Below are 24,564 nucleotides of genomic sequence, written 5' to 3'. Positions count from 1 at the left end.
AAAGTCTATGACAGCACATAGGCATATTGCCTTCATCATGCCAGAGATGAAACTCGATTTCAAATCCTGGGAGAACCATGCATGTTTGCCTTCAGCTCACGCTCCAGTAAAGTGCATTGTCAATACTCTGAACGGTTGGAGGGCCTTAAGTTCGGCAGCTTGCGGGATGGGGGCGTAGCCGCGTGTGACGTGTCCCCACCTTCAATCCGGCGTCAGATCCTGGTGAAGCTGTGCTGCTACGTGTCCCCGGCGGAGGAGCTGGCCCAGAAGGACGACCTGCAGCTGCTGTTCAGCGCCATCACCTCCTGGTGTCCCCCGCACAACCTGCCCTGGAGGAAGAGCGCCGGGGAGGTGCTGACCACCATCTCCCGACACGGCCTGAGCGTCAACGTGGTCAAGTACATCCACGGTGCGTGTGCCCAGCGGCCTCCTCCCACCGGCATGCGTTCAGGGGCGCTTAAATACCTGTTAACTTACAGCTAAGTGTAGGTGAGGTGTGGATGAAAGGGTCTCTCCAGGTACAGCTCACTACCTGGCTTTGGAGCTTTGGATGTGGCCAGGGCGTGGTTACGCTGCATTAGGCAGAAATAGGAATATATTCAAATGAAAGTGCATGGACTTTTCCCATTGGATTCCTGTGTGATATGATTAATTTGATTGGTTGATCCAACCATAATTCTACACACCAACAAAGTTGTTGCGTGGTATTCACCTCTGAAGCCATCTGTGACCTAATGGTGAGCAGTCAGTGATATAAGAATTGAGTTTTGATAGGGTTAGTCTGTCTGAGGCTTCTGGTGGAGAGGCTTCAAGCAGAGCATTGTGGAATGAACCGAATGAAGTGAAGGTGTGCGTAGGGCAAAATACAGCATTGTTGGGAGTTGCTGAGGAAAGCGCAGGTGATAAAGCCCTTGGCAGTGCGACCATTTCAGTGAGACTTGATTTCAGTCTCCTGAGACCACCTCTTATTTGCCTTCCTCGGTGGACGAGCTGTCTTAGGCTGAAGCACGTATTGTAGCCACTTTGGTCTATTGTTTCCATTTTAACAAATCAGCTCTTCCTACCATAATAGAATGGCCTGCAGTACATGTTATTGCTTCCTACAGCTTCCTTAGGGAGTTATCTTTACATTATACGGCTCTATAGTACAAGCTGTCAATTACTGCAGGTGCCTTGGGGAGCTGCTTTTGTAATATAATGTGCTGTGGTACATGCCTTTTTCCACTATAGGACTGTTTTGGTGCGCGGTGTGAGAAATGTAACGTGTTGTTGCGTGCGTTATTTCCCCAGAGAAAGAGTGCTTGTCGACGTGCGTCCAGAACATGCAGCAGTCAGATGACCTCTCACCCCTGGAGATCGTGGAGATGTTCGCGGGACTGTCCTGCTTCCTGAAGGACTCCAGCGACGTGTCCCAGACGCTGCTGGACGACTTCCGCATGTGCCAGGGGTACACCTTCCTCTGCGACCTGGTGCTCAGGTACGGCTCTTTATTTAGCGATTCAACGATCAGAAATGCCCATCTGTCAGGAGCAAGCCAGCACTTGGGCTTTAAGGTGTCTTGATTTGTGGAGTCAAGTTGGCAGATAGACAGAGTTTGGTCTTGTGTCTTGCCTACATTGTAGACATGTGTGTGTGTGTGTGTTTGTGTCTGCTTGTCTGTCTGTCTGTCTGACTGGATACAGTGAGTATAAAATAATCTATGTGTGCACTGTATGTATTTTCAGTCAAGGTCTATATTACCTCCAGGTTAACATCCTTGTCTACCTGAAAATAGGTAATAGTCAGCCGTATAGAGCTTTGAAGCAAATGTTCCCCTGAAAGCTTAATAAGGAGTAATCTCACATTGGTGTTTTTTTTTAGGTTAGAGCAGTCCAAAGAGGATGACGCCAAAGACGCCCTGAAGGACCTAGTGAACCTGGTGACGTCTCTGACCACGTACGGCGTGAGCGATCTGAAGCCGGGCGGGCTCACCACGGGAGCGCCCTTTCTCCTGCCCGGCTTTGTGGTCCCACAGCCATCCGGAAACGGTCAGTCCCATTGGACGCCGCATCTTTCGGCATTGCCCCGTCTGTCGCGTCCAGCCACGTTTGCAAACAGGTTCCCATCAAATAGGGAAAAGACAGATGTTGGCCTAGCATAATAAAGTCAAAACTAGTTTCTCCATGGTAAAGAGCTTAAGTGTAGACTGAACTCTCAAAGGAATTCTCATTTGGCATCAAAAGCACTAGCTAAACTTCTTCGCGAAGAGCTGGTGAGCACCCAACAAGCGCAAATGGAGACAGTGTCTCACAGTCGATCTGTTTATGAGCTGAAGAATAATTGCTGTCTCATGGCTTCATCTGGAACATAGGGGCATTGCTTTGATACAGCACGCTGTCCTGTGCCACATTTATTATGCTCATTATTAGTTTCAGCTGGCTACGCAGCAGATGGGCTGACCAAAGACGACTTCCTGGAAATATGGACATAATGTTCTTAGAAGCTAATTCGTGCGGCAGTGGGTTTCATTTTTTTCTCTGAAGCCAAATAAATATTTCATAACGGGTTTAATAAACTTTCAGGGAATTCTGTCACTTTTTCTGTCAGTTCCAGGGCTGTGCACAGAGATATGTCCCTTTTATTTGTTTCATCTCAGAGGAACTTTTATTGAATTTCCAAAAATGCTCTTATGTTTTGACATCCATTACGACGGGGCGTAGTCACTTTTATTAGAACGAAAGTAAACAAAAAAAAGTCTTTGAACTCCGAAGGTGAGTTACGTCTGTAAACAGTCTAAATTCTTTTTTTTTTGCCAAAGCTTCTTGCACTGAACAATTATATTAAGCATTGACCCAATTTATAAACTTTTCTCCTTTGTGTCCTAATGTGTAGTGGTGTGTTTGCTTTGTAAAAGTTGACCCGAGGAACTGTATCTGAGAAGTCACAGCAGTTTTAGCGGCTGCTTTGGTCGCCTTCATGCTGGCTTCAGAATTGCCCACTTGTTATCCACTCTCTCAGCCACAGCTGCCTTATCTAATGGCTCCTTCTGAATGACCCTAAGTCCTCACCGAGCAAGTTAGTTGAACCCAGCCCACCTTGGTGTCTGCGAATAGATTGCTTTTCTTATCAAAGGACGGATGGAAATGCACAGCGTCCTCCCGAGGATTGAAGAAGGCAGGAGTTTAATTAAGAGGAAATGGCTGTTCGGTTTGATGTGGCGCAGATTGCTTTGTCTGAGTCGGGAGAGGTGTCCGTGTTGCCTGTGTTGCGGTCATAAAGGGAAGCCCTGCAGCTAAAGGGCTGCGGCGGGGAGATTTGCATCTGCAGGCGTTAGATTAGTCAGCTTTACCACAGCCCGTCACATTGGGAGTTCCTCGCGTCGTGGGAAGCCAACGCGAAAGCCGCAAAACGCACAGCCAAGCGTGACTGTGTCGTGGCTAATAAGCTCATCAGTGCCTGGACGTTTACCCTACGTCTGTGATGATGGATTCATTCACCCGCAGAATGGTTGTTCGGCATGGCTGTTTTCGTAATGAAAAAAACAGTTTGATTGATGACTTGTGGGTTTCTGTTGTTTCGTAAGGCTGCGCCCCGCTGGACCTTATTTGTTCTCAAAGCCAGTGTTTTGTGTCTCTGCCCAGGCGCTTGTGTGTGTGTGGGTGTGATTTAGGTTACGATCCTGTCACAGCAGGATTGCGGGTTCAAATCCCAAGCGGCGCTTTCGATTTTTGCCTTGCCTCATGGTTTTTCAATTCGGGAAGCTCGTTTTGAAACACGTGCTCGCTGTCGTCCCCAGGGCACACGGTGAGGAACGTCCAGGCCTTCTCCGTGCTCCAGAACGCCTTCCTGAAAGCCAAGAGCAGCCGCCTCACCCGTACAATCCTGGACGCCATCGGCAACATCTACATGGCCGACAACGCCAACTACTTCATCCTGGAGTCCCAGCACACGCTGTCCCAGTTCGGCGAGAAGATCGCCAAGCTGCCCGAGGTGCAGGCCAAGTACTTCGAGCTGCTGGAGTTCGTGGTGTTCAGCCTGAACTACGTGCCGTGCAAGGAGCTGTTCAGCGTGAGCGTGCTGCTGAAGGCCAGCACCTCCTACCAGTGCAGCATCACGGCCACGCGCACCCTACTCAAGTTCGGCCGCCACGACCCCGTCTTCAGCGACGTCTTCCGCGAGGTGGGCCTGCTGGAGGTGCTGGTCAACCTGCTGCACAAGTACGCCGCCCTGATGAAGGACCCCGCCCAGGCCCACAACGAGCAGGGCGCCGAGGAGGGGCGGCTCGCCGGGCGCGGAGAGATCCCAGAAGGTTCCGTGTCCCCTCCCCTCGCCCTTGGCAGCTTCCCGCCATTGTTGTTGTGTTTTTGAAACAGTGCTTATCTTTATGCAGTTAGGACTGAGATAAATAAATGTCTCTAGAAACTGAGATTAGCTTTCAATGAGTGTTTATCTCATAACAGTCGACAGACTGAGTGGTCAATTACCATTACAGATGTATTGTGCTAAATCACCATGTTGGCATTTTGATGGAAAGCACATCAAACACTACATGTTTTTGTCTAGAATGGGGTAGAATCTGCAGTTTTTACTGATTTGATTGATTGATCACAGATGCCTACGTAGATAGTGGAAGTGATGGTGATTAACAGAGTTAATAACAGGCTCAAAGAGGGCCAAGGACTTCCAAGGGCTTGCTCAGCGATCGATGGTGCGCTGGTGTTTTAAATCTTCTCCTCTCTTTCAGGTGGGTCCAAGAACAACAGTGTGGCGGAAGAGCAGAAACAGCTGGCCTGGCTGGTGATGGAGACCCTAACGGTTCTGCTCCAGGGGTCCAACACCAATGCAGGTGCGTGCCCCCCCCCCGCCACGATACCAGAGACACTGGGGTCACCTCAGTCCTCATGATTCCTCAAAATTCTCTTTGCGCGGATCCCCGTCCGGGATTAAAACAGACCTTAATCCAGCCGGAATCCTTAATACCCCCCCGGGCCTCATTCAGGCGTAATCCGCTGACATCTGATGTCACGCCCGTGGTGCTTTGTCCCGGTGATAGAGATGGATCTCTTATTCAGGAGGAAATTGGGGACGTGGGGGGTAGAGGCCCCTCTCCTCGTGTGACAATGGACTCATCGGGCAGAGGTTGCGCAAACAGCGGCTTCTACTGCGCAGCAACAGCACCGGCACCAGCAAACGGGCCACTGCCGCCTTTTTGTTACCCCCCACCCCCACCCCTCTGCCCCGTTCCTTGGGCCGGGGCCAAGCTGGCCCGAAACCGCTGGGTTCTTTGGGGAGAAGACGGGGGAGGAGGAGGGGCGGGCCATTCACTAGGGATCGGGGCGGACACAGTGCTTTCATTTACACTGTCACTTTCAATCATCCCCGGTCCCGCAGCGCGGAGCAGGATGTGTGGCGGTACAGCGGTAAACAAGCGTTCCCGCCTCCCCCTCTGTCTGCGTCTCTCTCCCAGCGCCGCTAAAACTCACAACAAAGTCGCCCTCAGCCTGCGCCGCGGCTCGGCAGATTAGCGCCCGTCGCTGCCTCTAAACCTGGATGTAAATGGTGCCGGTTTGAATATTGCTGAATCAGTGCTGCTTGTAGAAAGATAAACGCTTTTGCTGACAGCCATTAAGGAGGATAAAGGACTGCTGGCCTGGATTGAACGATCATTTCGGCGCTGTTGTGTGTATAAATAAAAGTATTAAAGATAATCAATAACAAGATCAACATACTGAGCACGCCAATATTTGTCAGGCAAGTGAACTTCGTATTTATCTTACATATTAGCGCACTGATTGTCCTTAAACTTTTGAAAATAGGCTTAAGTCAAAACTAGAGACTTAAATAAATATACAGATTAAAGGCTGCTTCTCCTTTATCTTAATAAAGCCAAAAAGAACGTGTCCGTCAGTCTTTGCCTTTGGAGTTTTGCCGATGCGTTTTGTCTTTCCGGCAGATTTTGAGCATGGTTCTTTGTCTGTGCCTGCTCTTTTATGTACTCCGCCTGGAATATTCCCGTTGATAATTTATCGCTTTGACACGCTTGCGTTGGAGCGGATCCTTCGCTACCAGCTCAGCAGCACTGACGCTCGCAGCCCCTCTCGGTGCGAATGGTGAAAGGGCCCGCCCAGCTGCGTTACATATTTGACCTTTGAGATAGGTGATGCAGTCAAGATGCAGAGAACGTATGCAGAGTGGGGAAACCCGGCGCCCGCACGCCCACAGAATCTGTTTAAAGGCTCGTGAATTAAACATCTCCGGGTATTAGTTCTTTTTTCGCTTTTCGGGGGGGTTAAACGGCCCGCAGATCTGACCTTTCGGGGGTTAATCCTCAGTTGTATTCATGCCGTCTGAGTGGCATTGTGGTGCAGATGGGCTGGAGGTGTCTGGAAGTCAAATTCTGCGGGGAAGTCCCCGAAGCAGTCTGCCTCCAAGGTGGGCTAAAGCTTCCGCGGCTAATGGAATAGCATATCGTCAAAAATAACTGGCTTTAAGCAGCAGCTATTATGCTGGAACGTTTAACGTAGAGCTATTTGCAAAGACTGCTGTCATGAGTTTTGTGCCTGCCTGCTTCCTGCAGTTGTGTTACACACAGTTACAGCCGTTTGTTTTGTAAATGATGACTATTTTTGACTTCTGCCTTGGAGCCTGCTGCTCCGTGTAAAAACAAATAACGTATTTTGTGCATTCCCTTAGCAGTTACAAAACCAATATGTGCCGAGTTGATGAGGGGCTAGAAGTAGACCTGATTTGCTCTGCGTAGCCTTCAGCAGCATCCAGTCAGTCAGTCAGAAATGGTGCTCTTTTGGAGTGAGGTTTCTGACTGGGTATTTCACCTCACATCTACAGACGGGGCCCTGCAGTCTGTAAATGACACTGTTTCAGCTGAGCGACTCTGCTGCCTTTCTGTCTAACCTCTGTCTCTGTTTATGTTTATCTCTCTTTCCTGTTTCCCTTCCGTTTCCCTTCCTCCGTCTCTCTCTCTCTCTCTGTCTCTCTCTTTCTCAGGTCTTTTCCGGGAGTTCGGAGGCGCCAGGTGTGTCCACAACATTGTGAAGTACCGTCAGTGTCGCGAGCACGCGTTGATGATCATCCAGCAGCTGGTGCTGTCCCCGAGCGGGGACGATGACATGGGGACTCTGCTGGGACTCATGCATTCTGCACCCCCGACGGAGCTGCAGCTCAAAACCGACATCCTCAGGGTGAGAGATACCTGCACCAATCACCTGCCTGTGTACACACCTGAACCAATCACCTGTCCTCTGTACACACCTGCACTAATCACTGTCCTCTATAGACCTCCACCAATTACCTATGCACACCTCTGTACACATCTGCACCGATCACCTGTCCTCTTTACGCCTGCACGAATCACCTTTCGCACAATGACTAAGAGACCATTCACACAGTTACCATTCACGTTGTGGTTTTAATTTGTGGAGCTGGGGCTTTGCCTAGATATCTGTGTGTTTAATCAGTGCAGAATTTGGAAATGCAAAAGCTGAAGTCATACTTTTCCATTAAGGTAAACATTGATAGTGCACATATTTTAAAATGTAGCAAATCCAGGTAATTTCATACTTAGTGATGAGAACTCAAAACAAATTAACATTTAACTTGATATTTTATTAGATTTTTTTGTGTTCTATACACACACACCCACCCACACACACACACACACACAATCACCCTGGCTTCAAAAAGTCTGTGTTAGTGCATTTTGAATTCATTATCCGTTGTCTGCTTTTCTCCTCTGGTTATTCTGAATTTTGAATCGCAGACTTTAAAAGAATTCTCATGCAAATGGAATTCATTAGCTCAATGAAATGGAAATTTTCAAAAGCTGCTCAAACAAAAAGATAAAGTTTTGTTTTGTTGATGTTATTTTGTACTGGTTAGGTCTCCCAGGCAGTGTTGCACACACACGCATGATGCAGTGTGCCCTCATTACTAGAAGACATATGCAAATTAGCTTTGTGTTTGGCTTATGTGTATGTTGTGGATGGGAAAGTGTAATTGGTAGTTCTGGGTGACTTTCTGAACTAATCCTATATCCTTCATACACCTCACAGTCTGCATGCTTTAGTCTTGATGAGACCACCGATCAACATATTTGCCTCCTATGACGTGCATATAGAGTTCTTAAAAGTTTCTGTAGTTTGGAGTTATGTCTGTATCCAATTAAAACTCTAAAATAACAGATGTACATAAATCGCTTAATTGTCAAGCTGCAAAGTCAGTGGGCCTTAAAAGTCAATTGAGAAATATGTGTTATGTCCAACTGAATGCTTTCTTGTTGAAAAAAAAAACTGTTTCACTGTCTTGTAGAATCACTTTTTAATGGCACTAGGTTTTCTTACATACACTTGGACGTCATGTCAAGCACATGATCTTGATGTTTAGAAACTGTACATTGACTTGTTACACATACTTGACCAATATGTGGCCAAAAAGCAGTCTCTGCATTTGGGATGTTAGATGCCACAGGTCTGGCAAGTTGGAGTCGGCTGGTAGCTTCACGGCTGCCCATGCTTAGCCCTGTGGTGGGAGGCTGCCTTGTTGTGCTGACTTTCCCCCGCCACCTAATGCAGCCCCCTTTGATCTCTGCCCCATGGAACCCCCCCCTCCCCCCGCTGCAGGCTCTCCTGGCGGTGCTGCGGGAGAGCCACCGCACCCGGACCGTCTTCCGCAAGGTGGGCGGCTTCGTCTACATCACCTCCCTGCTGGTGGCCATGGAGACGTCCCTCTGCTCGCCGCCCCGGAACGGCTGGGAGAAGGTGAACCAGAACCAGGTGTTCGAGCTGCTGCACGCCGTCTTCAGCACGCTGACGGCGGCCATGCGCTACGAGCCCGCCAACTCCCACTTCTTCCGCACCGAGATCCAGTACGAGAAGCTGGCCGACGCCGTGCGGCTGCTCGGCTGCTTCTCCGACTCCAAGAAGGTGGCGCCGGCCGGGGCGCTGCCCTCCAACGCCCAGCCCTTCCAGCGGCTGCTGGAGGACGAGCCGCTGGCCGCCGACAGCGTCTGCCCCCGCCTCAGGCACTGCAGCAAGCTCTTCATCTACCTGTACAAGATGGCCACTGACTCCTTCGACAGGTAAGCGCCCCCCCCCGGGCCTCGGTGTTGATCAGCGACAACACTGGTCAGACCCTCCCCACCGGGAAAAAGACCTGAGTTCAAAGGATCTCGAGCAACGAGGTGATCCTTTTAACCGGCGTCTGGATCCTTTGTTAAGATCCCTCCCTTGAATATTGGCTTGTCTGTGTGTTTTATTCGTTTCCATTAAATCGGTTGCGCGCCTGTTTCGGCGGAGGGATGAGGTAAGGGTCGGTTTTGTGGAGCGTAACGCAATCAGAGCCGGTATGCCAACAAAGGGAAGACTGCCGGTGACCGGGGCTGCGTGACGTGTTCCGGCTCATAAAAGACTCCGCATTATCATCTGCCGAGAGTTCGGTTTGTTGTTTACTTTCATACCCTTGGGGTTTATTGCACAAGGGCGGGCACCTGTCATCTCATTTCAAGTACGGGAATAAATTTAACAACATTTATGATTTCTCTTGAGGTTTTTTTTTGTTTTTTTTTTTTTAGGGATTTGGTTTGTGTGGTTAGAGAGTAAGCTGCTGGAGCCGGAAGACAGTTTTATCGCGCTTACCCCACACTGTGCAGTCATGTGTTTTGTGCGCTTTGTCAAACTACTGTTGTTTGCCAGTGAAAACAAGGGCCCCCACATGCTGCTAGTTCCCTTTATTACCGCGGAGCTCGTCCTCTGAAACAGTTAGACGGGAATCAGGAAAATGAAAGTCATCTGACAGTGACCTATCTGTCTACATTGTAGACATCTTCTGTGTCATAGCTGGCCAGCAGACTAATTTAATAATTGTTAAATGTGAACGTATCATAGATAGTACTTGTCAGATGATTCCGGGCACTTAAGATCTAAAGTTGAAGTTAGAGCTAGTTTCCCTTGTCAAGTGATGATCGTAAGGAGTAACTTGAACTTCGCTGTTTTAGACCGTCAGATTCATTAGCTGCCCCTTTGGATTGTTCTGTTAAATGCCTCGAGGTGGATTTGATTTAAAATGAAGGTGCTTTTCTTTGGAAAAAAAAAAGTTCCCTCTCCCTCCCGCCGTCCTCTGTCTGTCGGGTCTTTTATGGCATGCTTGACTTGCGCGCGACCGTGCGCGTGTGTCTGTGTGTGCGCGTGCGATCTCCTGTCTGGGGTTGCTGCGTTCGGCCGGCCCTCGCTGTGTTCAGAACGCCGGGGACTCCACCTGGACTGGCTGCGCCCCGCGCGGTGTCTGCAGCCTCGGGCGTCATTAAAAAAAAAACACAAAAACCAATTAGACTCAGGCTTTCATCCCCGACGAGCCACAGTTATTTATCGCGGCAGTTTCTGCGGTACAGGAACCTCTGTCCCTGGCTGCGAAAACTCGCCCCTTTCTCTAATGTTCACTGCTGAAAACATCCATCAACCTGGAGACCCTTTTTTGTAAGTATGACTGGGCAGTTCAGCAGTGCCTCTAAATGGGGGCACTTCATAAAGAGATAGGGGGAAGACTGTCATTAAGCAGGCTGGTGTTATATTAGCATTGGCTGTGTCGCTACCTGGACTGTTTGCACAGAATGCTTTGGCTTGGAAAGAGGCCCTGATAACACCGGTAATTGGCTGGGTTGGGGGGTAATCTCCTCTTGAGGGGAATAATTGAAAGTCACTCTTGATTGATCTTGAGGAACAAACATCCAATTTCCTGCAGCTCTTATAAGTTGGTTGACTTGCATGTTGACTCGGTTGCATGCACGCGTGTGTGTGTGTGTGTGTGTGTGTGTGTGTGTGTGTGTGTGTGTATAAGACAGACGCATGCATGCGCTTCTGCTGCTGTTCTTTTGTAACCGTGCACTCTGCTGCAAAGCTCTGGTTTTCAGCTCTGACTAACCGCCATCCTCCCTGTCTCCTCTCTCTCCTCTCACCCCTGCCCTGCCATTGCCTGGCTGGCCTCTGCTGCGTGTGTGTGTGTGTGTGCATGTGTGTGTGCGTGTGCGTGTGCGCGTGCGTGTGCGCGTGCGTGTGTGTGTGCATGTGTGTGTGTGTGCGTGTGCGTGTGCGTGTGCGCGTGCGCGTGTGTGTGTGTGTGTGTGCGCGTGCCTGCGTGCGTGTGTGTGTTTGTTTCCGTGTGTTTGTGCGCGTGTGTGTGTGTGCGTCCGTGTTTGCGTGTGCGGGTGTGTGTGTGCGTGCGTGTGTGTGTGCGCGTGCGGGTGTGTGCGCGTGTTCGTGCTTGCGTGTGTGTGCGTGTGTGTGTGTGTGTGTGTGCGCGCGTGTGTGTACATAGCCGTGCAGAGCAGGTGCCTCCCTGCCTGACGCTCGAGACCTCCCTGCCCTCCCCCTGGGGCACGCCGGCACTCGCCAGGAAGAGGTACTGCTCTCTGCAGTCTTCACCCCGCTCCCTCTGCCTTTCTGCCTCTCCTTCCCTCCCTCGCACATATCAGCCAGGGTAGGCTCCGCAAGCTGCTCTCTTGGCCCACAAAGCACGCACTTGCAAATTTCCCTTCTGCCCATTGTGCTGATGTCTGCTGGAAGCCTTCCGCTGGAGCCCTAGCCCGTAATTTGCATCGCGTCAAAACTTCTCTCTTCAGTGACTAGTGCAGCGCGGCTTGGGGTAGCTCTGCGCACATTCACACAGGGCATTTGCATGAGCTGAAGGGCAGCAGGCGGAACGCGAGGCAGGAGAGAGACGATCGGCCGTAACATTCAGCAGCGAGAGTGAAGCAGGGACAGGTCCAGGCAGAGCCCGCAATGGGAGGGGGAGGGGGGGTACACTGCTCCGCTGAATCACAGCAGGGTGTGTGAGAGCGCCGGGGGGCCCCTGGGTTTTTGTGTGTCTGCTCTGGGTACGGAGCCAAGGCAGATCAAGGCAGCCTTCTACTCTAAAGCTAGTGTAGGTGTGCAGTGGAACAGGCCCCGTCCGCTGCTTTCTCCCAGAATGCACCACAGGGCCTCCTGCTGTTAGGAATCGCTTTGAAATGCCTTTTTTTTAATGAAAAATGGCTGTTTAAAGTCCCTTCCTCTGCATCCAGTTAGATAAATTTTGACTGACCTTACAAGCTCTACAAATGTGTTTGAGGGTGTGCATGTGACTCAGTTCCAGTGTAGACAGTAGGAAGTGAAATTGGAGAAATTGTTGCGTCAGTTGCCTTCCATTCCTCCCCACGTATGCAATCGAATGTGTGCTGCATTTCCTGTGAGACCGAACCTGCCCTGTGTCACCACACACCCCCCCCCTTCCCTGCAGACATGGCTACCATGGTTACCATGGCTCCGCCTCGTCCGCGGCGCTGCCTGCGAAAGCCACCGTAGATGCCAAGCTCCACCAGGGGAACCCATCCCAGCTGTCCTCCGAGTCTGTGGTCATCCATCCCGGGGCGGGCCTGGCCATGCTGGACCTGCTGGCCTCCGTCAGCTCCGACGCTCAGCCCGAGGTATGCCCCCCCCACGGCCTGCAGAGGCGGGGGGCCTCGTTCCCCGCGGACCCCCGCCGCTCTCCCCCCGGCGGATCTGCACACAAACAGCCCGCGTTTGAGGGGCAAGCCACCTCGCTTCGGCAGTTATCTCTCCCGTGCAGCTTTGTGAGGGCTAATGGAAATTCCAGCTCGGCGCTGACGATGGCAAACGTTGCTATGGAAATTCAAATTGACTGAAGGGAAAGATCAGCAAACTCATAACTCCGGCTGTCAAATAATTAGTCCCCTATGCAACAATGATGCAATGATGCCAGTGCCTTGTATTTCAGTATATACATTTGTTTACAGCATCTTCATACTTATAGCAACAGTAATGGCACTCTTAAACTGTAATCTGTTCCATTTGTGTGGGATGTTTTTATTTCTGTTCACGTGACTGATGAGAGTATTAGGGAGATATACTGTACAAACTAAGGAGTGATGCACAGGTGACGGGTTTGCGTGGCAGTGCCTCCAAGAAGGGGTTCTCCCCACCCCGAGACTGACGGCGCCCCTTTTCTCCCCGTTCCCAGCATGCCCTGGACCTGCAGCTGGCGGTGGCCAACATCCTGCAGCTGCTGGTGCACTCGGAGCGGAACCAGCAGGTCCTGTGCGAGTCGGGCCTGCACTCGCGACTGCTGCAGCGCTGCAGCAGCGCCCTGGCGGACGAGGACCACCCCCTGCACCCGCCCCTGCAGAGGATGTTCGAGAGGCTGGCCTCGCAGGCGCTGCAGCCCATGGTGCTCAGGTAAACCCCCGGGGGTCCCACCCTCGCCCAGACACTAAGTCACCTGCCGGTTTATCCACGAAACCAGCACGGGCTCGGTACCTGGAATCTGTCTGTTTACCAGACTTACTTTCGCTTCCAGGGATCTTAGATTACTTTCCGGGCTGGGAATGTGAAAGTGACTCATCATCAGAACTCGTTCCTCTCCCCCGGGAAACGGCGGATTACTTTTAGCTCAGCCCAGGGCCTGATATGACACAGCACCAGACTTCCTTTCAGCGCCAAAACATCTCCAGTTGCTACCTGTCTGTTGAGTTATTTTTTATTCTGAATATAGGAAGTTATTACCAGGCCAGTAAATTGTATTCTACTCCTGTTCAGATACAATGCTAATGAAACAAATCAAACATTCAGTATTACATTTTTCTGTTATGTGGTGGGCGTGGGGTGGTGCTAGGCAGGATTAAATGAGCGTTAAATTGAGGACTGTAAGATCCTTATATTGTGCTTTTTTTCAGTGTATCTTGTGTTTGTGTCAGCCTGTAACAGATATTAGAAATGTTAAATAGCCAATTCCTACCTCAGTTGTAAAATCCAATTAAAAGTAGACAGGACTGAGCCTTATTTAAAATCATCTTGGTAATAATTGCAGAGATGCACAAAACGGTGTAACTGCATTGACTGACTCTTTTTTTTTTTTCTGCATGGTTAGTCATCAGTGCTGGGTGCTTTCTCCGCAGGCAAAGTCAGTCATTTTATGAAGAGAAAATAAGCCCCTTTAGCTTATTTCTTTCTCCCTCAGCATCCAGATTGACACAGTGCTTTTTCAGTGGATTCATAGACAGAAGAGTGATGCTTCAGCATAACAATCATAATTCCCTATTGTCAGGTGACTGTATAAGCTGATTGTTTTTGGCTCAGTGTTAGAATTACCATTGCTGGATTTAATACGACATGCGCAATTTTACTATGGTAAATCTGTGTTATTACATTTTGCAATCAGATTAAGTTTTAGTGTCTTTAAACTGCACAGAACACCCACATGAGCAAGCTCAGTTAAATCGTAACCCGCTTGACCGTTTTTTTTTTAAATCTTTGTGACTGTCGATTTTGCCACGGTAAGGAGCCGTTCTGCTGTCGGTCTTCTCAGGGAGTTCCTGCGGCTGGGGAACCCGCTGAACTGCGGAGCCTGGGACAAGAAGCTGCTGAAGCAGTACCGGGTCCACAAGCCCAGCTCCCTCAGCTACGAGGCGGAGATGCGAAGTAAGGGGGAAAACACTCGCCGCGCTGGGGGAAAAAAAAGGACGCGAGAGTTTCTGCCGAGCGTTTGTGCTGTTTCCACGCGCATACGGTTGCACCCCTCCCAGGATCAGTGCTCTTGTGGCCTGATTTTAGCTTCCCCTAGTCCTTGCGACAAACCCCTCCATGCAGGATTGGCTTAGAGTTTTTGTGGTCGATTTACATTCACAATAGGGAAAACGTTTTCAGCTTTTGTAAAGGGACGGTAGCAGTTGCAGACCAGATTTTGTCAGCTTTTTCCTAAACCACTTAAACCAGGCTTAAGTGTGAGAGAAGTCTGAGGGCAGCAGTGTAGCATGGCGGGTAAGGAGCAGGGCTCGAAAACGAAAAGTTGGCGGTTCGATTCCTTGCTTGGGCACTTCTGTTGTACCCTTGGCCAAGGTACTCAGAATTGCCTCAGTAAAAAAATGTCAAAAAGCTGTAGCCTCTGTAAGTCGCTCTGGAAGAGAGCGTCTGCTAAATGACAACAATGTAATGTAAATTCAAGGTACATTTGTGAGAGATCTGGGCAAGTCTGAAGCCATGTATATACTTCACGTAGCGTATGCAGCATAGCGTGTGCTGTGTAGCATGCGGTATGTGTGATTTGGGACGGTAACATGGAAACGGCTGTCATCACACTCCTGGTGGCATTGTAGAAGAAATGGGATTTGGAATGCTAAGGCGAAAAGGCTTAGTGGAGGTGTGAGGGCGAGGCTCGCCAGGAGAAGGAGAGGTCATGTCTTAAAAGGGCATTTGTTTAGTATCAGACTCAAGGGAAATTCTCCTTCCTGCCAAAGTGTCCAAGTTGTAAATCTTTAACTGAAACACAAACGCTGGTTTGCTTTTTTTCTGTTGTTTTAATTTCCGTGAAAATGACTTTCAAATATGACTCTTGGCTTCTGAATGGGTTCGGCAAATCTGATTTCGCGAGGGCAATTTAGACACTTACGGCTGTGAAAAACGCTTTTGTTCTCCTCCGCGCGCTTGCGCTAACTGGCGGTCGGTCTGGTGATTACAGGAAGTGCGCTTCCTGCGAGGCCCTTTCAGTTCCTTGTTTGTTCAGGTAAATTGTTTTGCCAAGTGGCGCAGAGTAAACTTAATCACTGCAAACAGTCAAACTGTGTGTTTGGGAAAGAGGTCGTAAAAAGGAGAGTGTACACATCTCTGCGGCGTGCGGACGAGCTCCAGTCTCACTCAATTTCACAGTCAGAAGCCCTGTAGCCTTAACGGCGTGGGAAGTCACAGTCACAGTCAGAGTCGCAGTTGCTGTAAAATGCCACAAAGGGCTGTGTTAGGCCACTAAATAAAAGCTATGGGGGCTTCGGTTCCTTGTGTCAGTGCTGATTCATTGGGGGAGCATGAAAAAGGCTTGTTTGCTTTGATTAATGCCCTTGGTGCCGTCGCCCCGCAGACAGCATGACGATGTCCACCGAGGGCTTCGGGCCCGACAGCGTCTTTGCCGTGACGACAGAGGACAACAGCCAGTACCGCATCAGCAGGAGCCTGGTCCGCTCGCCCGAGGGCAGCACCGTGCCGCTGACCCGCGTCAAGTGCCTGGTCTCCATGACGACGCCGCACGACATCAGGCTGCACGGCTCGTCGGTCACCCCGGCCTTTGTGGAGTTCGACACGTCTCTGGAAGGCTTTGGGTGAGGCGGGATCTCTCTCTCTCTGTCTCTCTCTCTCTCTCACTCCATCCCTCCCTCTCAGAAACAGCTAATCCACATCTCTGTGCCTGTTAACCTGTTTATGGCAGCCTAGGCCTTCCTTTCTGTGAATCTGTCACTTAAAATAATACATGCATTTCAGACAAGCTGACACACACCCATATAAAAATGTGCTTTCATTAGACTCAACCACTTACAAGAATTTCATAATGTTTTGGGCACGTGATTCTTAGAGGGGGAAGGGAGAGCCCTTAAGATTTAATTACTGTATGGAATGACCAAATAATAGCCTAAATAGATTTTTATATTGCTTTTAACTGTACACAGTCTGTGGTTTTGATCTCTTAAATAAGTCTTCACAAGTACATGGTATTTGTATGTGTATATATGTATGTGAACGTGTTTTAATGTATATAATATAGTGTTGTGAAAACCTGGCATTGTCTCAAAGCAGGGTATTATCATTCCTGCCAAGCAGTGAAATGACATCTTAATGGGTTTGCATGTTATTATGCAGGCTGACGGATGTGTGTGAAGGCTGTGCTTTGCCTGTAATATCATTTCACGACTCTACCACCGTCTGTGTGACGTGAAATTTAATAAGAGCAACACAGCTCCGAGACATGAGTGCGTGTGTGTGTGTGTGTGTGTGTGTGTGTGTGTGTGACATAAAGGGCCTTGCTGTGGTTAAAAAAAAAATATATGGTGCCTTTGTTCTGCTTCCTTATTTCCTTCCTACTCCAACCGCTATTACGCACTGTTTTGTTACAGAGGTGTTTTGATTAAAGGACAAGGTGTTTGGGTGCTTCTGTGCCAGATCGGCCTCCTCCTTTTGTCACCCGAAAACAGGAAAACATTTGCTTGCGTTCTCTCCCCCCGTCTACGGACATGAAATATTAATGGCCTCTCCCTATTAAGATGGAGCCGGGGCTCTAATAGGCCGTGAATAGGGGGCAGCTGTTTGAGCAAACCGCAATGGACGTGAGGAGACACTGAGGGAAGCTGTGTTTATTAACATGTCTGGTGTCCTGCCCCCCCCTGTCCCCCCCCCCGTCCTTTCCCCCTACCCCTCCCACCCCCTCGGGGGCCAGAGCTGGAGCGCTGGCCGTGATGGGCGGCCAGAAGTTGGGGGGGGGTGGTTCGGTGACAGCGATGTGCTCGAGGAGGGAGGGGGTGGCAGAGAGGATGTTATCGGACAGTGACAGGGCTCCGGTACCTCGCCCCGGCGCGGGCTCAAGGTCACAGCTGCTCCGCTAAGCCCCGTCCCCGGTGGCCGAGAGCCGTCTGACGCCTCGCCCGCCGCGAGCGGCGCGGGAAACTCCGAGCGCCTCACCGTGCCGCCGCCATAGCGGCTAAGCTCTCGCTGGTGCGAGGTTCAGCGGCAACAACGGCGACGTCGCATTTGTATGCCAAAGGTAGCACCTCAGTGCCGGTCGTTTTTCATGTTGGAGTCAGATTTCCCAGAGGAACGGAAAAAAGATTATTTGTTTTTGACGGGGGAGAATAAAGAGTGAAGAGGTCCACTCCAGTGATCTGTTAAATATTTCTTCAGCTGTAATAATTCCAGTCCACAGAGCTATGGGTAGCATGTGCGGTCAGAGATATTCTTAAGACATAGGGAGCCCCTGAAGACAGCTTATAATTAGCTATAAGAAAATCTGAATGTTTTCAATCTTCTGGACTCCTGTAAATAAACGCTCTCTTCTCTTCCACAGCTGTCTCTTCCTGCCCAGCTTGGCTCCCCACAACGCGCCGACCAATAACGTCAACGCGTCAGGGGTCAACGATGGGGCGGTGGTCAGCGGAATCGGAAACGGTCAGTACGCCGAGCGCAGCAGACCTCTGACTCATCCCTGAGCGTGCGGCTGCTCTCCCGGCCCGCAAAGCCAGCGCTTCAGAGGCGATGATGATGCAAGCGCAGAGACACCCGACATTATTCTGAAATGGAAGCGAAAGTGTTTTCACGGCGCAGGCCCCCCCCCCCGGTGTGGTCTTTAATCGTTGATTAAAGAGGAGTCGGAGAACAGGTGGCGATGGGTTTGAGGCCGGCCACAGCAGCACTCTGGAGCCGGCATGTAACATTAATGAAGTGAGGCGGGTCTCAGCTCCTCAGAGCGCCTCCCCAGGGGTCAGCTGGCGGATCCGTCTTCCCCGCGCGCGGATGGAGACGGGGGTATATATAGCCGGCAGCCCGTGTCCCCTGACCTATATTTAAAAGTGACGTCATCCTTCCCCGCTGCAGACGTGTTCATTCAGACTCCAGCCTCGCGCCGCGGCCGCATCGTGTCCTGATTTCACACAGGCTCCGACCGCATTCCGATGCTCTGTGTGCTGTTCAAGCAAGAATATCATTTAGCCAAATTCAGTTTGAAAACCGCTATTGATGTTCTTACATTGTTGTTGTATATTGTTTTATTCAATCCGTTTATCTACAGATTTCTTTGTGTCTTTTGTGTGGAAATGTGCTTAGAGAGATATTGCTGCTGTTGGGTGGCAGTAGCTGTGGGAGAATGATGAGTGATGATTTCAACCTTTATTTTATTTTTCTTTATACTGCAGCATATTGCATGTCATTTCATGTGAAGATCATGTAGTATCATTCATTTGAAATTTGTCCCAGCCACCAAAGCAAGGTTCAGTTTTAGAATGTTGAGACACACAGATGGATAATTTGTTCATTAAATCAGCAGTACATATGCTATAGACAAAGAGCTACCAGTTTTCATTAGTTATTATTCACACTTGCAAGTGTGAAGTACTGGTTTTGTCTCCTGTTCCGTTTTGATGCACAGAACAGCTTCAGACGGCTCACAGTCTGCTCGCTCCTCTAATGGGACGAACCTTTCTTTGTCTCCAGGGGAGCGACTCTTCCCCCCTCCCTCGGGGCTGAGCTACTCCACCTGGTTCTGCATCGAGCGCTTCAGCACCCCGCCGCAGCACCACCCGGTGCGGCTGCTGACGGTGGTGCGCCGGGCCACCTCCTCGGAGCAGCACTACGTGTGCCTGGCCGTCGTGCTGTCCGCCAAGGACCGCTCGCTCACCGTCTCCACCAAGGAGGAGCTGCTGCAGAGCTACGGTGAGGAACCGTGCGGCCCCGCCCCACAGCTCAGCTGCCCCCGCCCCTCGGCGCAGCCCCGCCCAATCCCCCACAGCTCTGCGGCCCTGCCTCACAGCTCAGCTGCCCCGCCCCTCGGCGCAGCCCCGCCCAATCCCCCACAGCTCTGCTGCCCCGCCCCACAGCTCTGCCACCCCGCCCCTCAATGCAGCCCAGCCCAATCCCCACAGCTCTGCCACCCCGCCTCTCAGTGCAGCCCCGCCCCTCAGCTCAGCTGCCCCGCCCCTCAGTGCAGCCCTGCCCAATCCCCACAGCTCTGCCACCCCGCCTCTCAGTGCAGCCCCGCCCCTCAGCTCAGCTGCCCCGCCCCTCAGTGCAGCCCTGCCCAATCCCCACAGCTCTGCCACCCCGCCTCTCAGTGCAGCCCCGCCCCTCAGCTCAGCTGCCCCGCCCCTCAATGCAGCCCGCCCCTCAGCTCTACTGCCCTGCCCCTCAGAGCGATCCCTGCCCAATCGCCATGGCTCTGCAGCTCCGCTCTGCTGTGCAGTCCTGCCCAATGACCCTGCCCCATCCCCACAGCCCCGCCCCCTCAGCTCTGCTATGTTCACAGATCAGCCCCTTCCCTTTCTCAAGGAAAGCCAGTGCATAGAATCAGATTAAAATGGAAAAAATCAAGGGTACCTCCAGGGTCCACACTAAGGGCAAAAATGTGTTTGGGAAAAAATGTGAGAACTAAATAGAAAGGTAGCCTACATGCACCTTCTGTCCAGCTTTTTTCCAGAATAAAGGGTACATGAATCTCAAATTCCAAAATACATTAATGACTGGGAAATTATATAACATTTAGTATGAACGTGTAATTTAGGTGTAGAAAGGGTAAAATGAGAGCTTCTGTTTCACCACTCTGCCTAATAGATTTCATTCCAGTTTAAAGAGCCTTATTATCTGTAGTATATGTCAAAATTATTATTTGACCTTTCTGAGTGGAGCTCGAAATGAAATTGAATTTTTTTTTGAAAAGGTGACTGAGTGTTTGAAAAGGAAGCCGAGGGAAAGCGTTTAGCTGGATGTTACCAAGCGAAACCAGCCTTACCAAGACATTAGAAAAAACATGCCAAGTTAACAAGGTTTATAAATGCATGGTTATGATTTCACATTGCTTAAATCCTGGAGTTTTACTTCTCGTAGAACAGTTCTAGGTGCGTTTCAGACTTTCATACTGTCAGACGGGCACCAGCCCCTTCCCTCACTGCTGTAGGATAATGTTATATCCTTATGGTGGCAAGTTTAATTGCTCTTGAAGGGAGCTGTTGTTGGTGAGAGAGCGCCTCCCCGAAACCGCGACCGCCGCGGTGGAGTTCGTGAATCCCTCGGCCCGCAGACGCGTTTGAACCGTGACCGCTCTCTCTCTCTCTCCCTCCCCCCCATCCCCCCTCCGCAGCGGACGACTTCTCAGAGGAGTCCTCCTTTTACGAGATCCTGCCCTGCTGCGCCCGCTTCCGCTGCGGTGACCTCATCAGCGAGGGACAGTGGCACCACCTGGTGTTGGTGATGAGTAAAGGCATGCTGAAGAACAGCACGGCCGCGCTCTACATCGACGGCCAGCTGGTGAACACGGTCAAGGTGAGGGCAGCGGGGAGGCCTGAATGTGCCCGTTCATTCATGCGTTCAAAAATAGACTTCTGCATTTCTTTTAAACTGTCTACACCTGTTTTAATGTACATTCCTGGTTAAGGGCTAAGTACTGCAGATGCCATTTATATGCGAGTGTGACGTCTTCTTTTGCTAAAATGTGATACTTTTTACAAAGATGGTTTAAAGATTCTTTAAAGGTTAAAGATTTTTGTAGCTCTATATATATAATATATGTATGTTTTTAAACTGTCTGTATTCATTTTAATATGCAGTCTTGAATAAGGCACAAAATACTATAAATGTTACTTACATATTAGTGTTAGTTAGTGCATATTAGTGTCTTTTGTACCAAGATGTGATACTTTTTAAAGAGAGACTAATGTGATACGCATATTGTTATTCCAGTTGTTTATATTGTGCGGATTACATGTTGGTATGTTTAGTTGGCATATGTATTCTATTATATTTCCGTGTAAAGTACAGCACTGATGCTACCCGGTACTCTGCTCAGACCAGAGAACAGATGAAATGTGAAGCATGAATGTTAAACACAGCTTTATTGGGAAGACACAGAGCTCTTCTTCATTGCAGTGACGCAGAGCAAAAATAGCAAGAGAGCTCTGTGGCGCATCAGTTGAAACCGCCGCCTGCCATCAAACACACACTCTTTACAGAGCGATGAAACGTGACACGCGAATGCACACGCACTCTGCAAAGCCGCTAAGCTTTTGAGTGTGCGTGTGTGCCTGCGTGCGTGTAAGAGCGTGTTGAAGGAAGCCAGTTTGGACTGTTAACCCAAGGCAGGAGGGTGGATCAGTTGCGTATTCCCCACGGCTCTAAAGCAAAGGCAGCTGGGATATACCGATCGTCAGAGAGAGAGGAGAGCGAGCAGGCCCTAGTCTTGTGGATCCTCTGTTCTCTGAAGAGTCCCATTGTGAGAGTAAACACGGAGGCGGAGACAGCTCAGCCCGCCTCCCCACCCGATGCGACACCTCTGATTGGCTGGCCACGGAGGCGGGTTGGGGGGGGGGGCGGGTCCCCCTAACAGGGTTTTGGGTGGCCGCAGCTGCTCCATCCGGGTGAAAGTGGCCAGCGGGTAACGCTCACACAGGCAAGCGCCACACAAACAGCCATCAGCCAGAGCCGAAAACATCGGGGGGGGGAGGCTCGCGGCGAGAACCGCGTTTCCTCTCGCTTTGAGGTGGCTTCCTTTGATCATAGATAGGAAGCGTGCGATGAAAATGTGAGAATGTCATCGCCAAATCTGAATAAAACCACAACACCACTGCTTCAGCTCTGTATGAAGCCCTCCCTGCAGTTATGAAGGGTAGCTGAAGTTCTGTGGCGTGGGAGTAGTGATGTTCGCACTGCAGTTAACGAGCTGGCTCCACCGGAGTTCTCTATAAAGGCGTCTCCGTAGATTTCTGTCGGTGTTTCAGTGCTGATATTCACACTGCAGTAATTATTAGCCTCCACTGGAGTTCTGTATAATGTCCTTTCTGCAGACGTGTAGTGTAGTAGGGCCGTTGTAGTAGTGATATTCGTGCTACAGTAATTATTAGGCTCCACTGGAGCTCTGTGTAATGTCTTCTTTGGAGATGCATGGTGTAGTGGAAGTGTAGTAGTGTTGTAGTAGTGATATTCACGCTCTGTTGTGTCCGCAGCTCCACTACGTCCACAGCACGCCGGGCGGCTCAAGCTCCACCAACCCGCCGGTGGTGAGCACGGTGTACAGCTACGTCGGCACGCCCCCCGCCCAGCGGCAGCTGTCCTCGCTGGTGTGGCGGCTCGGCCCCACCCACTTCCTGGAGGAGGTGCTCCCCGCCACCAGCGTGTCCGCCGTCTACGAGCTGGGCCCGGACTACGTGGGCAGCTTCCAGGCCGTCTACCTGCCCTGTGAGCACTGTGTGTGTGTGTGTGTGTGTGTGTGTGTGTGTGTGTGTGTGTGTGTGTGTGTGCACGTGAGAGAGAGAGAGAACATGTGCATATGTCTGTTTGTGCATGTATGCCCATGCGTGTCTGTCTGTGTCTGTGTGTCTGTCTGTGACTGTGTGTATCTTTGTGTCTGTCTGTGACTGTGTGTGTCTGTATCTGTCTGTACGTTCTAGTGGGTCTACCACTAGGTGGGTCGCACCAAAGTGTTTCCTTGGTTGCATGTGCCTGTGTGTATCTTATGCAGTATGTGCAATCATGCATCCGTGCGTGTGATTGCCTTGCTCTGGGTAGTATCCAGCAGTTTATACTGTACCTCTGACTGGAAAACCAGCAGAGACTTTGCTTTAAACCTGGCAGGAGGGGTACTTCAAGAATGTACTACTTTGCAGTTTCGGATAAATGGCTTTCTTAAAGGACAGAAAATCAAGTGTGTCGGAATCATCGCTGGCGTGGGAGCGGAGCCGAGCCTGAGTGCTTCTGAAGTCGAGGCTGATGGAGCCGCTTCACAGGAGGCAGACTTTCCCTGCAGCGTCCTTAACTAGCCGTGCAGCCTGCCACCGCTCTCCCAGCTGAGGACCGCTCTCTCGCATTCGCAATGAATAGATTTTCCTCTTAGAGAGAATGGCCAATTTCGGCAAAGAGCGTTGCGCATTTAGATTGGACCATTAACGTTATCTTTTATCGAGCCTTGCAAATCTTTATCATTCCCTCAGCAGAAAAGCGCAGCCAAAATGCTGCCTTAAAAGAGATTGTGGCTGACCGATCGCACCTGTCCTGCAGGTAAAGACTCCAAGGCGGAGGCCTCCCCTCCTTCGCCCGTGGCCCTGGTTCCTGAGGAGAAGGTGTCCTTCAGCCTCTACGCCCTGTCCGTCTCTGCCCTCACCGTGGCCAAGATCAGGAAGGTCTATAACAAGCTGGACAGCAAAGCTATCGCCAAGCAGGTGAGAGACCCTCTCCTAAAACCACCCGTCCCCCCTCCTGCACGAGAGGTCGATCCAGTCCCACTGCGGGGCGGTGAGGGAGACCAGGCGGAACGTGCTGCTTGTTCTGGCCTCCCTGTCATGTCCTTCCCCGTCTGAATGAATGTGTTTGTGTGGAGAGGCAGCTGTGGGGTCTGCCGGAGCACAGAGGCTGCAGGTCTGTGGGCGCAGCGGTCTGTGGCGCAGGGCTCGGCTCTGCCTGTCTCCGGTGGAGCAGTGCACGCCCTCGTCTTGCTTTTTCACGGCGAAGGCAAACTCCCCCTGATCAAGCTCTGACGGAGTGTGGTGACCCTCTCGACCCCACTCGCGGTTCCCTAAGTGCCGTGGATGTAACCCCTGCTGCAGAGACTCATTTATCTGCTCCTGTGTTTGCCCGGGCTCCTCGTGCCCGTTCGCCTGCGGGGAGCAGCGATCGTGCTGACCCCGTTCTGACCGCTGCTCTGACCGCTGCTCCTGTGTCCCCCTGTCCTTCCCCAGCTGGCGGTGTCCTCCCACGAGAACGCCACGCCGGTCAAGCTGATCCACAACGCGGCCGGTCACCTCAACGGCCCCGCGCGGACGGTGGGGGCCGCGGTCATCGGCTACCTGGGTAAGACCAAAAGACCTGGACCGCTCTAACGATGACTCCATTGCTGCGATGTCAGGCGGTCCACGGCGGTTCAGCTGGGGTTAAGGAGGAACCCATTTCCCCCCCCGCTGGTGCTCAGTGATCCTTGTGTAAGGACGGGACTGCAGCTGACTGCAGGCATTCAGGGAGCCTGCTCCCACTAATCTCTATTAGGATGGCAGTTAATTTGTCGTAATAATTTACC

At 51.0% G+C, this 24,564-nt stretch overlaps 1 protein-coding gene across 6 annotated transcripts in view; it reads left to right on the top strand.

Annotated features, from left to right (window-relative positions):
• Nucleotides 1-24,564, top strand: part of wdfy3 (WD repeat and FYVE domain containing 3) — a 78,505-nt gene that overhangs the window by 22,463 nt on the left and 31,478 nt on the right. For 5 of the 6 annotated variants that reach the window (XM_036526028.1, XM_036526023.1, XM_036526026.1 and 2 more), the window contains exons 6-23: nt 217-409; nt 1,291-1,477; nt 1,861-2,027; nt 3,776-4,288; nt 4,724-4,825; nt 6,985-7,178; nt 8,616-9,073; nt 11,305-11,388; nt 12,265-12,451; nt 13,006-13,220; nt 14,350-14,462; nt 15,892-16,129; nt 17,863-17,963; nt 19,005-19,223; nt 20,644-20,825; nt 22,502-22,733; nt 23,553-23,713; nt 24,230-24,341. In XM_036526028.1, the coding sequence (XP_036381921.1) occupies nt 217-409; nt 1,291-1,477; nt 1,861-2,027; nt 3,776-4,288; nt 4,724-4,825; nt 6,985-7,178; nt 8,616-9,073; nt 11,305-11,388; nt 12,265-12,451; nt 13,006-13,220; nt 14,350-14,462; nt 15,892-16,129; nt 17,863-17,963; nt 19,005-19,223; nt 20,644-20,825; nt 22,502-22,733; nt 23,553-23,713; nt 24,230-24,341 (3,658 nt within the window). The remainder of the gene's footprint in view (nt 1-216; nt 410-1,290; nt 1,478-1,860; nt 2,028-3,775; nt 4,289-4,723; nt 4,826-6,984; nt 7,179-8,615; nt 9,074-11,304; nt 11,389-12,264; nt 12,452-13,005; nt 13,221-14,349; nt 14,463-15,891; nt 16,130-17,862; nt 17,964-19,004; nt 19,224-20,643; nt 20,826-22,501; nt 22,734-23,552; nt 23,714-24,229; nt 24,342-24,564) is intronic. The other variant, XM_036526027.1, reaches the window with a different exon arrangement.

This window comes from Megalops cyprinoides, chromosome 4 (assembly GCF_013368585.1).
Source record: "Megalops cyprinoides isolate fMegCyp1 chromosome 4, fMegCyp1.pri, whole genome shotgun sequence".
NCBI lineage: Eukaryota > Metazoa > Chordata > Actinopteri > Elopiformes > Megalopidae > Megalops > Megalops cyprinoides.
Note: the sequence above shows the minus strand (reverse complement) of the source record. Positions and strands in the feature narration are given on the sequence as shown.